The sequence below is a fragment of the Pyxicephalus adspersus genome, chromosome 8, assembly GCF_032062135.1.
Source record: "Pyxicephalus adspersus chromosome 8, UCB_Pads_2.0, whole genome shotgun sequence".
Taxonomy (NCBI): domain Eukaryota; kingdom Metazoa; phylum Chordata; class Amphibia; order Anura; family Pyxicephalidae; genus Pyxicephalus; species Pyxicephalus adspersus.
Window position 1 is genome coordinate 71,229 of NC_092865.1, and position 12,837 is coordinate 84,065.

The 12,837-nt window shown below is 39.9% G+C and overlaps 1 protein-coding gene across 1 annotated transcript; it reads left to right on the plus strand.

The window, feature by feature from the left end:
• The first annotated feature begins 6,311 nt into the window (after positions 1–6,311).
• On the plus strand, positions 6,312–11,054 carry LOC140336271 (voltage-gated potassium channel KCNC1-like). Its single transcript, XM_072419255.1, has 3 exons — positions 6,312–6,364; positions 7,730–8,239; positions 9,489–11,054. Exons 2-3 carry the CDS (start codon positions 7,751–7,753, stop codon positions 10,287–10,289), a joined length of 1,290 nt encoding a protein of 429 aa, XP_072275356.1. The 5' UTR covers positions 6,312–6,364; positions 7,730–7,750; the 3' UTR covers positions 10,290–11,054.
• Positions 11,055–12,837: the final 1,783 nt, after the last annotated feature.

Sequence of the window (12,837 nt, forward strand, 5' to 3'; positions counted from 1 at the left end):
ATTCACCTTACTCATTATGTGAATTACCCGTCCATCTACACGGAGCTCAGTGTAAATTAACTTGTTTTCCAGTAAAAATGATTTTCCTAACAGAATGAGTCGTTTTAATTTGCATCAAATCCAAGAAATGTAGAACTTGTGATTGGAAGTATACGTTATTCAAATTAGGAATTACAATGATCAACAATTATGTACATCTGTTGTTTTTAGGGTTAATAAAAATTATTATGAGAATTGTTTTATTGCTGTTCCCACAAATCCCCGTTTTTCAGTATTTTGGGATCAAGCTACTTATATGTGTGTATGTTAGTATTCAATATTGGGGATTGTTCTGCTTTGTTACCAAGATTTGTAACATTTGTTTTAAATACTATTTTAAGTCTTATCATCTCAACAAACTCAAATAAAAATAATAAAAACAAAATATGGAACAGCTTTGGCCTTAGTTCTAAGTGAGTGAGTACATAGTGTGACGAAGCGCATCGCCTTTCCTGCACGCTCAGCACATTTCACGCACCGCAGGCTGATGAGGGGCCGTCATGGGGCAAGGTTACCCCTCTGTTACCCCTTACCACACACCATCACATGTAGACTGCCAGCATGTGCTTAGACGGAAGCACGCACCGTTACCCCTGACAACCGCAGTTCTGCTTCTTTAGTGTCACCGCTACCACACCAGACACGGATGTCTCCACAATCACAATGTTATAGTAACGCTTCGGGTTTGTAAGTTACAATATTTCTACTTAGAGCATTCAGAGATTCAGCTTCCACTTTTTATAGTTTAAGAAGTAAAAACATAACAAAACACATTATAGAAAAATAAAGACTAATCTAAGAACAATACCAGAACAATAGAACAGCATAAAATAAAGGGAAAGCTGTGAAATAATATTTAGGTGGAGTTGGTTTTCCTGGTCCTGGTTGCTGTGTAAAGTTATCAGTCACCGGGCTCCCTGCAGTGCTCAATATGTCAGTGCCGTTGTCCTTAGCAACAAGATGGTATCAGTGAGAGCTCCCCCTGCTGGGCTTACATGGCTTTTTCCATGCCAACCCCAGAGGTGGGACTAATACGACCATCCAATGACAGCAGGGTGGAGCTGTGTCCACATGGAGTATGATGCTCTGTGGACACTTCCCAAACGCCCCTTGTTTTAGCCATTATTAATAATTTCATAAGTTTAGGTTTTATGAACTGCAAACCCCCAGAATAATAATCACCACAAAATAAGGAGTTCACAAACTAGGCATGTCTGGGACTTATAGTTCCCCAGAACAGGCTAAATATGGTTTCCAGTCTTCCCTGCGGCCTAGGAAACCAGTTCTTGGTCTCCCCATAATGATCCAGCTACAAATCCGTCATCTATTACTTTATACAGAATAATATATTAGAAATATAAAGATTAGGAATATATGGGTTTCAGGATACATCAGACGTATGGACTTATCTGAGGGTTTTGACACCTGGGACACAAGATTCCAACTTTTACAAAACTGAAGACCCTTTATTATTTTAAAGGGGAGAATAAATTCAATTAGCACAAAGACCTTACACAGGAAGACATTTGTTACTTTAAAGAGGAGATCCGGATGTAATATTTTCCACCATATCACACATAGACCAAGCTATTGCAGATGGGATGAGGAAATGTAAATGTGTCTGCTATAAATTCCCAAGTTCTTCCGACAACCAAGAGCTATCACAGAGTTTAGAATACTCCTAGGACTCCGAGGTATCCGATTCTGATGGGGGAGAATCGGGTTCATGTACATTTGACTTCTCCTTTGATCAAGTCGATTAGAGATGCCATTTCGTGGAACGACACCTCACCTTCTCCCCCTAAGAAAAGATATTTTCCTAAACTAAAAACAGAACTTTAGGTTTTACCTTTCATGAATGAGGTTAAGCACCTATTTGAAGAAGAGTGGCCGAGACCTGATGGTAAGTGTTCCTTGCAGAATAGATGTGAAAGCTGTACCCTTTGAACCCCAAAGATACAGAGATTTGTGGCATTTAAAGACCCAATGGACAGACAGATGAAGACAATGGATGTGGCTGCCGGCCTGGCGGATACCCTGCGGTAGCCCTGACATGGCTTTCCAGAGCACTTCCTGTGCGGAGGCAATTAGGAATGTTGCTGGCACAGACAGATTCATATATAGAGCTTCTGTCATCTGCTTGGATCAGACACGGAATGAATGGGATGATGGGATTCATGGTAACAGCTAGACGCGGGCCCTTTGGCTTAGAATTTAGGCAGCAGATTCTACATCTAAGCAGGTCTTGTGATTTATTCCTTTGGAGGGAAAGTATTTTTTGGGAGGCCTCTAGAGGAAGGCATTCAGCATGTAACCAGCGAAAGATCTGGATTAATCCCTCAAAGGCGAAGCGGTCATCAATTTGCTCAGTCTAGCTAGTTTTTCTGGGGCAATTGTTGTGACCACAGAGGAGGTAAGGTTTGTGAATCATTTCACCCCATATTGCCAAAACATGTGTGGCTAAAGTCTTCATGGCCAAGGTTGGGCAGACAGCCAGAAGTTGGTCAGATTAAGGATTATTTTAGGTCTAATGACCTCTTTAATTCCTGTAGTTCCCTGGGCCAGATGGCACATGCGCAAATTCCAAATTGTTTTCACAATCAGTGGGACCGTTGCTTCTTGGGTTAGAGTTCCAGAGGCTGGTCAGAGATTTGTTTTGGTGGGTATTGAGTCTTTACCCGTCTCAGAGTATCCCCCAGCTCAGAAACCGTAGATACATTTATCTGATGTCAGTCTCAGGGGCTGGGGGCCATTCGGTGGTTTTACAAGTGCTAGGCCTGTGATCTTAGCCACCGACAACTCGATCCAATGTATTGGAGCTGATGGCAGTATGGCAAGGTTTCACAGTGTTCACAGACATTCTCAGAAAAGGTGAAAATCCCAATGGACAACAGGATGGCAGTTGCATACATTTCCAAACAAGGAAGGACAAGGAGTCTACGTCTCCAAGTCATGACCTCAATTTTTCTTCTTGAGCAGAGGAACATCTTTTTGGTGGCCTATCCCCCAGGGGGTTCAGAATCAGTTGACAGATCCCTTCCAGACCCCAGTGAGTGGTTTTTGAACCTCACGATACCTTCAGACATTTTTTTAGAGCTGGGGCACTCCAGCAATTGACCTGATGGCTTCCCCAGCCAACACACAACTATCAACATTCTGTTTAGGGTTCAGATGTCACCAAGCATTAACACAAGATTCCTTCACAATGGTTCCCATTAGTGATGCAAATGTTAGCAGCAACTTCAAATCGGTTACCTCTCCGGGGAGATCTGATATTGCAAAGCAATTGTGAAAATCCCGAACAATCACATCTGAATCTGACAGCTTTTCTCTTGAAAGAAAGAGGTTCCTAGCCTCGGGAGTACCACCCAGAATCGAAGTTCTCTACTATTAGAAAATGCTTTAGAATATGGGAAAAAATGTTAGTATAACTCAAGCTATGCTTAAGGGGTTTTCACCCTGTTTAACCCATTTTCCATTTGGGAGGTGCTTCTCCCAGCTTTAAATCCTCATTTAGTGAATCTCAGAAGGAAGAGTCAGACTACAGTGAACTGGATTTGGTCCATCTCATTTCCACATATACACAAAGAATTAAGGGATTCAGAGAAGTGGATCATCTGTTTGTTTACCCAAATGGTCCAAGAAGAGGGCTGGTGGATTCAGCAAGAATGATCTCTTATGGGATATCAGAAAGAATTAAGTATTTTTATTCCTGCACAGGAGGTCAGAGCAAATCATGCTTCTCTCAACAGATGCTGAAAAAGCATTTCATCGCATTGATTGGGAATTTTTAAAACAGACTTTACATTATATAGGCCTTGGGGACAAAATGCTGACCCATATATTTGTGTTCTACTCCTGTTCGTCTGCTAGAGTAAAGGTAAATGGGGTGCTTTCAGATCCACTCTCAATATCCAATGGCACCAGACAGGAACAGAGCCACTCCTGCACCGGATTAGGAAAAAAAACAATATACATCATGTGCCCATTGCAGGACCTAAATATAGGATAGCAGCGTTTGCAGACGACCTGCTGTTTTTTATAACATCCCCATCCATTTCAATTTCTTGGCAATTAAATATCTAGGGGTCCGTTTATCTTCAGATTATCCTAGGTTATACACTCTAAAATTTTTACTATTAATGGGTGAATTTAAACGTGAGCTAGCACACTGCCGGATGCTGTATTATGCTGCTATCTGGGCAGTGAAATAATGGTTTTCGGACACTGACTGGAAGCAATGGATAAAGATAGAACATTCACTACGATTCCATTAACTGCTCTTCCATAGAGAATGCCCCACTCCCTGTATCTTCATTTCATCAATGCCTAAGATCTCTGATTGTTAACCACAAATTTCCGCCTGGTCTGGATGACCCGGGCTTCCAGGCCATAACGCAGTTGGAGCAAGACATGTGAGTTTCTTCAAAGGCAGCCCTGGCCTTCCATGATGGAGATGAGCACAGACGGCACTTACGATATGTTGGGGTTTGGAGAATACGCCAGTTGCATCACTTTTTGCATTCACTCCCACACCTAGATAAATTCGGTAGACCCCTTACAAAATTCGATCATTGTTTATTGATCAAGGCTCAATCCGTCAGTCTCTCAGCTTTAAGCGGCATTAATCGCCCCAGATACCGATTTCACGCCATCATACATAAAGAAATGTGCCCAGGATCTAGATACTACTTTCACTCCCAACCCAAGGGAACGATTGATCTCTATGTTGGAAGCTCTTCTATTAGCTCAATATACCAAATAACTGGGTATAAAATTCTCACCATATGGTGCAGGGTGCCATCACTCCCACACTCAAGGCACTAGACGTACTCCCCTGCATATTTTCTGGGAGAGAGTACACAGGTTGCAACCAACATTTATGGATCATTTGATACTGGTGTCAAAAGAAAGATCAATCACAAATCACCCCTGATCCGTCTGGTGGCGAGAGCATGCAACCCGATAATGTGGTGTCGGCCGGGGACCCCTCGAGTTGTTCTAGTAGTGTTCTGTGATTATTATATTATTGATATTATTATTATGTGGATTATCTGGCAGCACTTAAATCTGATCAGTGATCACTACATATGTGATTCATCTTCATACGAGAGTCTTTCATACATTCCATTGGTAGTTTTCTGGTGTATTTCAGGTTTGGGTTGCTAATTTCATTCATTCGAGATGATTTTAGCTGAGCAGCTGTTTATTTTCTGCTCTTCTTTATGTTTTATTCTCTCCGCTTAAATTCCTAATCAAAGCGCGCTGTTCTTCTGATCAATGTCTGGACTGAGCCATTTTACTCAAATTTTAAGAGAGATGTAAAACTTTCACCGCCTTCCTTTCTTAAATAAGAGCTGGCATTCACCTGGAATGAATGATTTTCTAATAACTCCACACTGCTATTATTCTGAACAGCCCAATATTCCCTTTTCTTCAGTTTCATTCTTCATATTTTGATGTGGAACATAATGTGCAGAGTTCCCAATACTTTTGTATAGAAATACAAGCTATTAGAAGGCCTTTCAGCTTTATTCACATTTATATTCACACAGCTATTATTCTGATCATTATCTATATATTTACATGCATTAATGTGTGCATAAGCTTGCATTATATATAAAACAAACTGACCGCAGAAAACTGTTCTATGGAATCGCTATCCTGGACAATTCTTCTGTCTAACCTGTTTGCCATTTACTAAGATTCCGTGTGTGCCATAAAAACACAGAACAGACATAGCTACATCTTTATTGATAGAAAACTTTAATTCTGCCTATTTACTATGCAAAGGTAAGTACCGGTAAGTATTTGGTATTTTATCCAAACCTTTGCTAGAAATATGGAAGTGTGGATACATTCTGAATTTAGGAATAAATATCCTTTTCACTTCTCATCTGCTGCTTCCCCCACCAGAACTCACTGAACCCACTGTGCTCTGCCTATAAATCAAGCACCAGGAGGTTACCTCCTCCATGGGAGAGTACAGCACTTCTCCGCGCTTAATCGTTCATGGTATGGATGACCAACATTGGTGACCACTGTACACTTGTTAGATTTGTACTCGAGTTACACAACTGTTCGTCTTATGCAACAATCATATAGAATGTGTACATAGCTTTGGATACATTTATCACACAAGTTTATTTCAGGTATATGTTACACACAATCCATGTGATTTATCTTCTCATTTGTCGCTCCCATCCTGCAAACATACAACTAGTGGGATTGTATTGGCAGCCCACCATTCATCCCTCCCACATCCTGTGCAAGCTTTAGCCCCCGCTTGGACATCCTCATACAGATTTGGGAACCCCAAAGGAAGGTAAGATGCCTCCTCTCACTTCACAACAACTTAGGAGCTCAGCTTGTGAGTCCAGGAACAGGTCAGGTATAATATATTCACCTAGAGAATAAAGTATGACAGGTGCCTTATCAATGAATAGGATTCCAGGCTGATAAAGGGAAATCTTTACTATAACAATGTTTGTGCAGCTGGAAGTCTTTTCTCTCTGCTGAAGATGAAGCAATTGTTGAGCGTTCTTTTTGCTGAGTCCAGATTTCACAAATAACAAACAGATGTTTATGGGCTGAGCACTGGGAGCAAGGAAAGAGTTTTCATGATCAGTGTGATATCTATGAGAGCTCTCATTTCCCTCCATACATCTGCTGAGATCAATGAACAAAATCTATGCAATCACCAATGAAGCTTCAGAAAGAAAGTGAAACAATAAGGTGAAACTTAAGCAGAATGCAAAAATCTTTTAGGTTTACTTCAATTTAGAGAAGACCTGATGTGTGCAGAGCCAATCTTGTGATGACCTGATTCACATTATACAAATCTCCTATATTCCTACAAGCCTCTCCTCATTATTCACCAGGGGGGTCAAACCCAAATACACAGAGGGACAAAATTCAAAACTTAGACAAAGTCCCGGGCCAACCTTAAAATTTATTGAAAAAGTTGAGGAAATTTTTCCTTTTCATTAGATATAAATTCTTTTCATTTGGAAACAAAGAGGTTTTGCCTCACATTCAGTCTGGAACAAGCTTATATTAGAGAAATTATAAATTTTATTTAGGAAAAATCCTTTGCCTCTTTCTCTATTTGCAGCTTTCTGAGTTAGTAACCTTTCTGCAAGGACTAACAATATTATTACCAATATTCTTCTATGAAAATCCAACCATTCAAGTCCATGCCTTGGAGTAACCAGGAAAAGCTGAGGCGGAGTGCTGGAAATGCCAGACGCGGCCAATGCCAAGATAAATCTTATGAGTGGCCCCCCGCTGGAACTCCCTCTCCATTGAAATAGAGCCGCTGCTAAAATTCCAGGCGTCACTTGTGTCTATAAAACAGTCCAATGCGGGGCCACACATAGGCAGGGAGCCCAGTGGTCTATAGACGCGAGTGATGCCAGCAATTGTAGTATATATTTAGGATTCTTTTGGGGGCCAAAAAAAGAGGCCATTAGGGGCCAGATTTTGACACCCCTGATCTATGTGCTGAAATAATCTTAATTGTGTTGGAATTCATTGCTTAATCTTTGCAGTTACATCCTTGCTCAACTATTGGACTATTGTACACAAAATAATGAAATATTCAGCCTGCAGTCTGTCTAATGTTCCTAATACCGATCACCTATATGATTATTTATGTATCATGTAATTTGCTTATCTCTTTTCATTGTAGAAGGAGAAGTGACTCTTGGACATGGATTCTTCATCCAAGCATGTGGTTATTAATGTTGGAGGGGTCAGATTTGAAACTTATGCCAGTACACTGCTAGCTTTCCCTGGTACAAAACTGGCCAGCTTGGCTGAAATCAATCCCGATGAAGCAAGCAACTATGACCCTCGGCACAATGAGTTCTTCTTTGACCGTAATCCCAAGGTGTTTGGATATATATTAGACTATTATAGGACAAAGCATCTCCATTGTTCTGATAACATATGTAGAGCAGTGCTTCTGGAGGAGCTGACCTTCTGGGAATTGAGCTCCACTCAGCTGTCTCACTGCTGCTGGCTGAAGATCAGCAACAAGTCCCAAGTACTGGAAGATTTTTCCTCCTGGTATGAGACGGCACAGAATGATGAGCAGCTTTTATTGCAGACAGACAGAGCAGACTACAGCTGGAGAGGACGATGGCAGCCAAAGGTTTGGAACCACTTCCAGATGCCATACTCTACTCCGACATCAAAGGTAAATATGGATTATGTTATATGGCCATGAAGGATATAAATGGTATTAAAATTAGGACTTTTAGGCATTAGGATAACAGCTCATAAAAACAAGTACTTTAATAACACTTAGCACAGTTCTGAAAACAATTCACCATGATCAATAAATAAGGAAAATCTCCTGATTGGATTGGACTCCACGTTAGTGATATTATCTAAGCAGAAATGTTGGTGACCCAATGTTCCTTGATGTTCCTAACACTTTCTACATGTTTCACAGAACAGAAAGCATATCATATATATATTATAAGGAGAAATATGGGCAGCTAAAACCTAGAATAACATTCAGACACAATTTATAGGGCCCTCTCATTTAGATAATAAAAAAGCTTTGGAAATAGTAATTATCTCCAAACCTTCTTATTGGTCTATTCTACCCCAAATCTATGTTTTCAGCAATTTTAGCATCATCTCTAACTTTTGTTGCAAAGATTCTTAGCATTCCCAAACTTTTACTGGCCCGATCTCCAGGTAAGATTCTTTGCAAGCACCAACAAATTGCTAAAGAAAGCTGTATACAGTATGGTATGATGCCAAACATATTAAAACAAAAATATAAATAAAATAATATTAATAAAATAAAATACACTCTAGAGCAGGGGTCAGCAAACTCAGGCCTTTAGGCCAGATAAGGCCTAGCCCGTAGTTTGTTCGGACCTAATGCCCCCTGGCCGATCCGGCCGGCAACCTGCAGGGGAGCCAAATGGCAACAAAATACCGGAGGTCCGGAACCGCATGCGGCTCTTTAGCCTCTGTGTGGTCCCTTCCCTTTTTACCCCAGCCGGCGTTAACACTTCTGTTGCCGGGGTGAATAGGGAACATTCCCTCTCCTCCGTATGCATTGCAGAGGAGAGTGATTTCCCTTCAGGGGGCGTTTCTGGTGGGGGCGGAGCCATTAGGGCGGGACTTGAGAGAGAGTCCGGCCTAGTGTGCTCCTGCCCACCTGAAATGGCCTAGTGGCCCAAAAAGATTGCTGACCTCTGCCCTAGAGCTTAGATTCCAGCATCACCCACTCCAAAGAGGAAATGACCACACTTTTCTAAACTTGTCAATGGCTTCCGGTGGCACAAAAGTAAATAGGAATGTTACTGTGATTTAAAATTATATAATTGCGTCTTCAAAAATTTTATGAAATGTGGTATGATCATCCAATACGTAATATAAATGAAAACTTTACCATTATGACAACTGTTGGCCTTTTTTTATTCCAGTGTGTCACAGCCATCTCCCTCCTCTTCACCATTGGCGCTATCACCATATTCTTCGAAGAGACCAAGCAACATTTTTCATACATACACCTGAACCAGACACAATTCTCAGAATATGAACCTTACCACTCATTTCAGCAGGAGATGGATTTTGAACACCGATCTTACCTTCTCTACCTGGAACTGGTTTGTGTTTTTTGGTTTGTGTTTGAGTTTTGTACCCGTTTTTTTTTCTGCCCTAACAGAAAAGAGTTTCTCAAGAGTCCTCTGAACTGGGTGGATTTTCTTTCTCTCCTTCCTGTGTTTGTTGAGCTGATGTCTAGAGGTTATATGGGGAGTATGGAGATTATTTGGAAGATCCTGGGCTTTATGCGGATAGTCTACATCCTTAAGTTGTTCAGACTTGTTATGCTAATAGAAAGCAGCCTTGTATTAAGAGTTCTGTCAGGGACCCTTAGAGCCATAACACATGAAATCTTCGTTCTCTTGCTGATTTTGGCCTTGGAAACTCTTTTATTTGCTACTTTGGCCTTCTATTCAGAATGTATTGAAGGCTTTCAGAACAGACATGAGTTTTTTGATGATATATATGCCTGCTGTTGGTGGGCCATAATTACATTGACCACTGTGGGCTACGGCGATATCTATCCCACCACCACGGCTGGCCGCATAGTATCTAGCCTGGCTGCTATTTCTGGCATCTTAACCATTGTATTACCAATCCCAATGTTAATAATTAAGTTTCAGTATTATTATTCTATTGCTCTGGCAAAGGAGAAACTAAAAATCCAGCAAAAGCTGTAGATTCCCTGATGGATCTTGCCGACATATACACACATTATACATTATAAACTACTGCGCCTATTTCATCACAAGCTGTATGCAGATACAAAATATACAAGCCTGTCTGTTATCAGTTATACATAGAATTCAGACTTTCTATTGGTCCATGGCATTGGAAATTAGATTGTAAACTGTAATACAAAATGAAGACTGTTATCTTTTATAGTTTATAGTGATATAGCTTTACGTCATAAGCGATGTATCCTAATATCTTTAGCAAATCTTTACAGAATCACTTCTGTATAGGAGGGCTTAAGCCGTTATCGAATTGTCATTGAGCAGATTATCCAATAATGTATACTCGGAAGTCCATATAAGCATAAAAGTTCACAAACAGGTAATGGGGTGGATAAACCACATGTCTAGCACTTTTAGCACAGAAATGTCCGTCCACCATCTTGGATTCTTATTCATTCTGGTTCTAACCCCAAGGGTCCCCTATCAGCCTTCAATGCCATCCTGTGCTCAGCTCTCAGAATCATCTCGCTGATTGTTTCTGTTGCAGGTGCTGCTCTCTGAAAACAATCAAACAAAGCAGTAACTATTCTTCATAGACGTAGAGTATATTTTATATCCTATATACAGACCCCCTATATTTTTCTCTCATATTTTTACTTCTTTAGTGATATATCTTTATGTTTTTAGCGATATATCTTTATGTTTTTAGCGATATATCTTTATGTTTTTAGTGATATATCTTTACGTCATTAGCGATATATCTTTACGTCATTAGCGATATATCTTTACGTCATTAGCGATATATCTTTACGTCATTAGCGATATATCTTTACGTCATTAGCGATATATCTTTGATGTATTAGGCTGACAAGTCTGATTAGAGTTCCTTACCTACCAATATATCTGGTAAGCGAAGCATGAAAGCTGCTTGACGTATTAGTTTGGGGCCACTATTGAATAACCTGGGAATGTTCATCTTACAGGATAGAGGTGAGGAAATCCAACAGTTTCACATTGTATATCCAACATTTTATTCATAACTAACAAAATGTGGAGGAAGCAGTATGCTTGGTCCTGGTCTTTTGGTTAATGTAGTTTGTGGATAATGTGCCGGCATTCTATAAAGAAATGTTTTTTTATTAAAATAACGTTTCTGTTGAAACTTTGTATGATCATGTACATGAAATAGATTATGCTTCATACAATTGATGCTGCATAGATTCTAAAATTGACCTGTTTTATCAGGAGAAGAATATTAGCACTAACATATTTAAGATAAATTCCCAGGTGATAGAAGTTGCTGATCCGCACTATACCAGAGTCCTAGGAAAGAAACTATAATAATCAGGTTTGGTGATTGACATTGAGATCGATGAGTCAACACGAGGGTCATACAGCTCAAATTACCAAATGTTGTCTTTATTTAATATTCCATTAATCTGATGGAGATGCTGGATAGTTTGTACCATGGAAATCAATAGGTGCAGTATTTACATTCCAAGGTTTTTATAGCAACCATTTGTCATGAGAAAAAGACTAAAATATATTTGTGTTTATTTTGTTAAAGGATATAAATAAACTGATATACCTACTACAGTGTATCCTACGGATGACGCCCTTGTGGTGAAACGCATCAAGGATGGTAGATTTTTATTGTTACAAATGATAAATGATGTTCAAATACTCCATCAAGGAAATATTGAAATTTATTAACGTTTTGTACTTTTTAACTCTTGTATTAGCATAATAAAAATGTAAGGTTTACATTTTTAAACAAAAAATCTTTTCTTTGGTATATTATTATGTAAGCACCAACTCTAAAAACTTTTTGAGTCTATAAGCCCCCGGTATGGTTGCTAAAGATCACCTTGGAGGGGGGCCCCCTGCTGGTCCCACGGGGCATGGTATAGCGATTATATATATTTAGGAAATGAATCTGCACATACACCCAATCTGTGTTTCAGAGGTAATCTCTTTATGTTTGGATCATAATGTGAATCCTGGAATCTGCCTAATGGGAATGCTGGTAAGACACCTCAATGAAAGCTTTATATCTTTTATCTATGGCCACAGGATTCAGGCAAAATACTTATTTAAACACCTGAGGATGTTGTCTGGTTGCCTAGTGGAAACATACATTGACATTATGGAAAATTCTGTACCATGCTCGCCACAGGATAAGGGAGAGAAACATGCTGTCAGGAGGAGATTACAGGAAAGGAAAATGACAGCTAAGTAAGACCATATTCCTGACACTCCTCCTGACAGCATGCACACATGGCATGTAACAAGCAATAATATAAAGGGAGGAAAGAAAACAACAAACAACGTCACAGAAACAAAGTTACCCTTTAGAAAGATCCACCTGCCAAATGGAAGCCCAAGGTGGGTGAAGCTCCAACCAATAAAGCTAAATGTTGGAAGACTTCTAACTGGTTAATTACATATCACTTTAGTAGATACTTCTGTAAATGAAGTCAGTAAGGATGCCCCTTCCCTAACTGAATGTCTCTTGACTTCCTGTAACAGATTCAAGCCCTCATGATGTAAG

Excerpts from the sequence above, each read along its gene's own strand:
- LOC140336271 (XM_072419255.1), top strand. The coding sequence starts at position 7,751 with ATGGATTCTTCATCCAAGCATGTGGTTATTAATGTTGGAGGGGTCAGA. Across the intron at positions 8,240-9,488 it reads ACTCTACTCCGACATCAAAG|TGTGTCACAGCCATCTCCCT; the intron begins GTAAATATGGAT and ends TTTTTATTCCAG.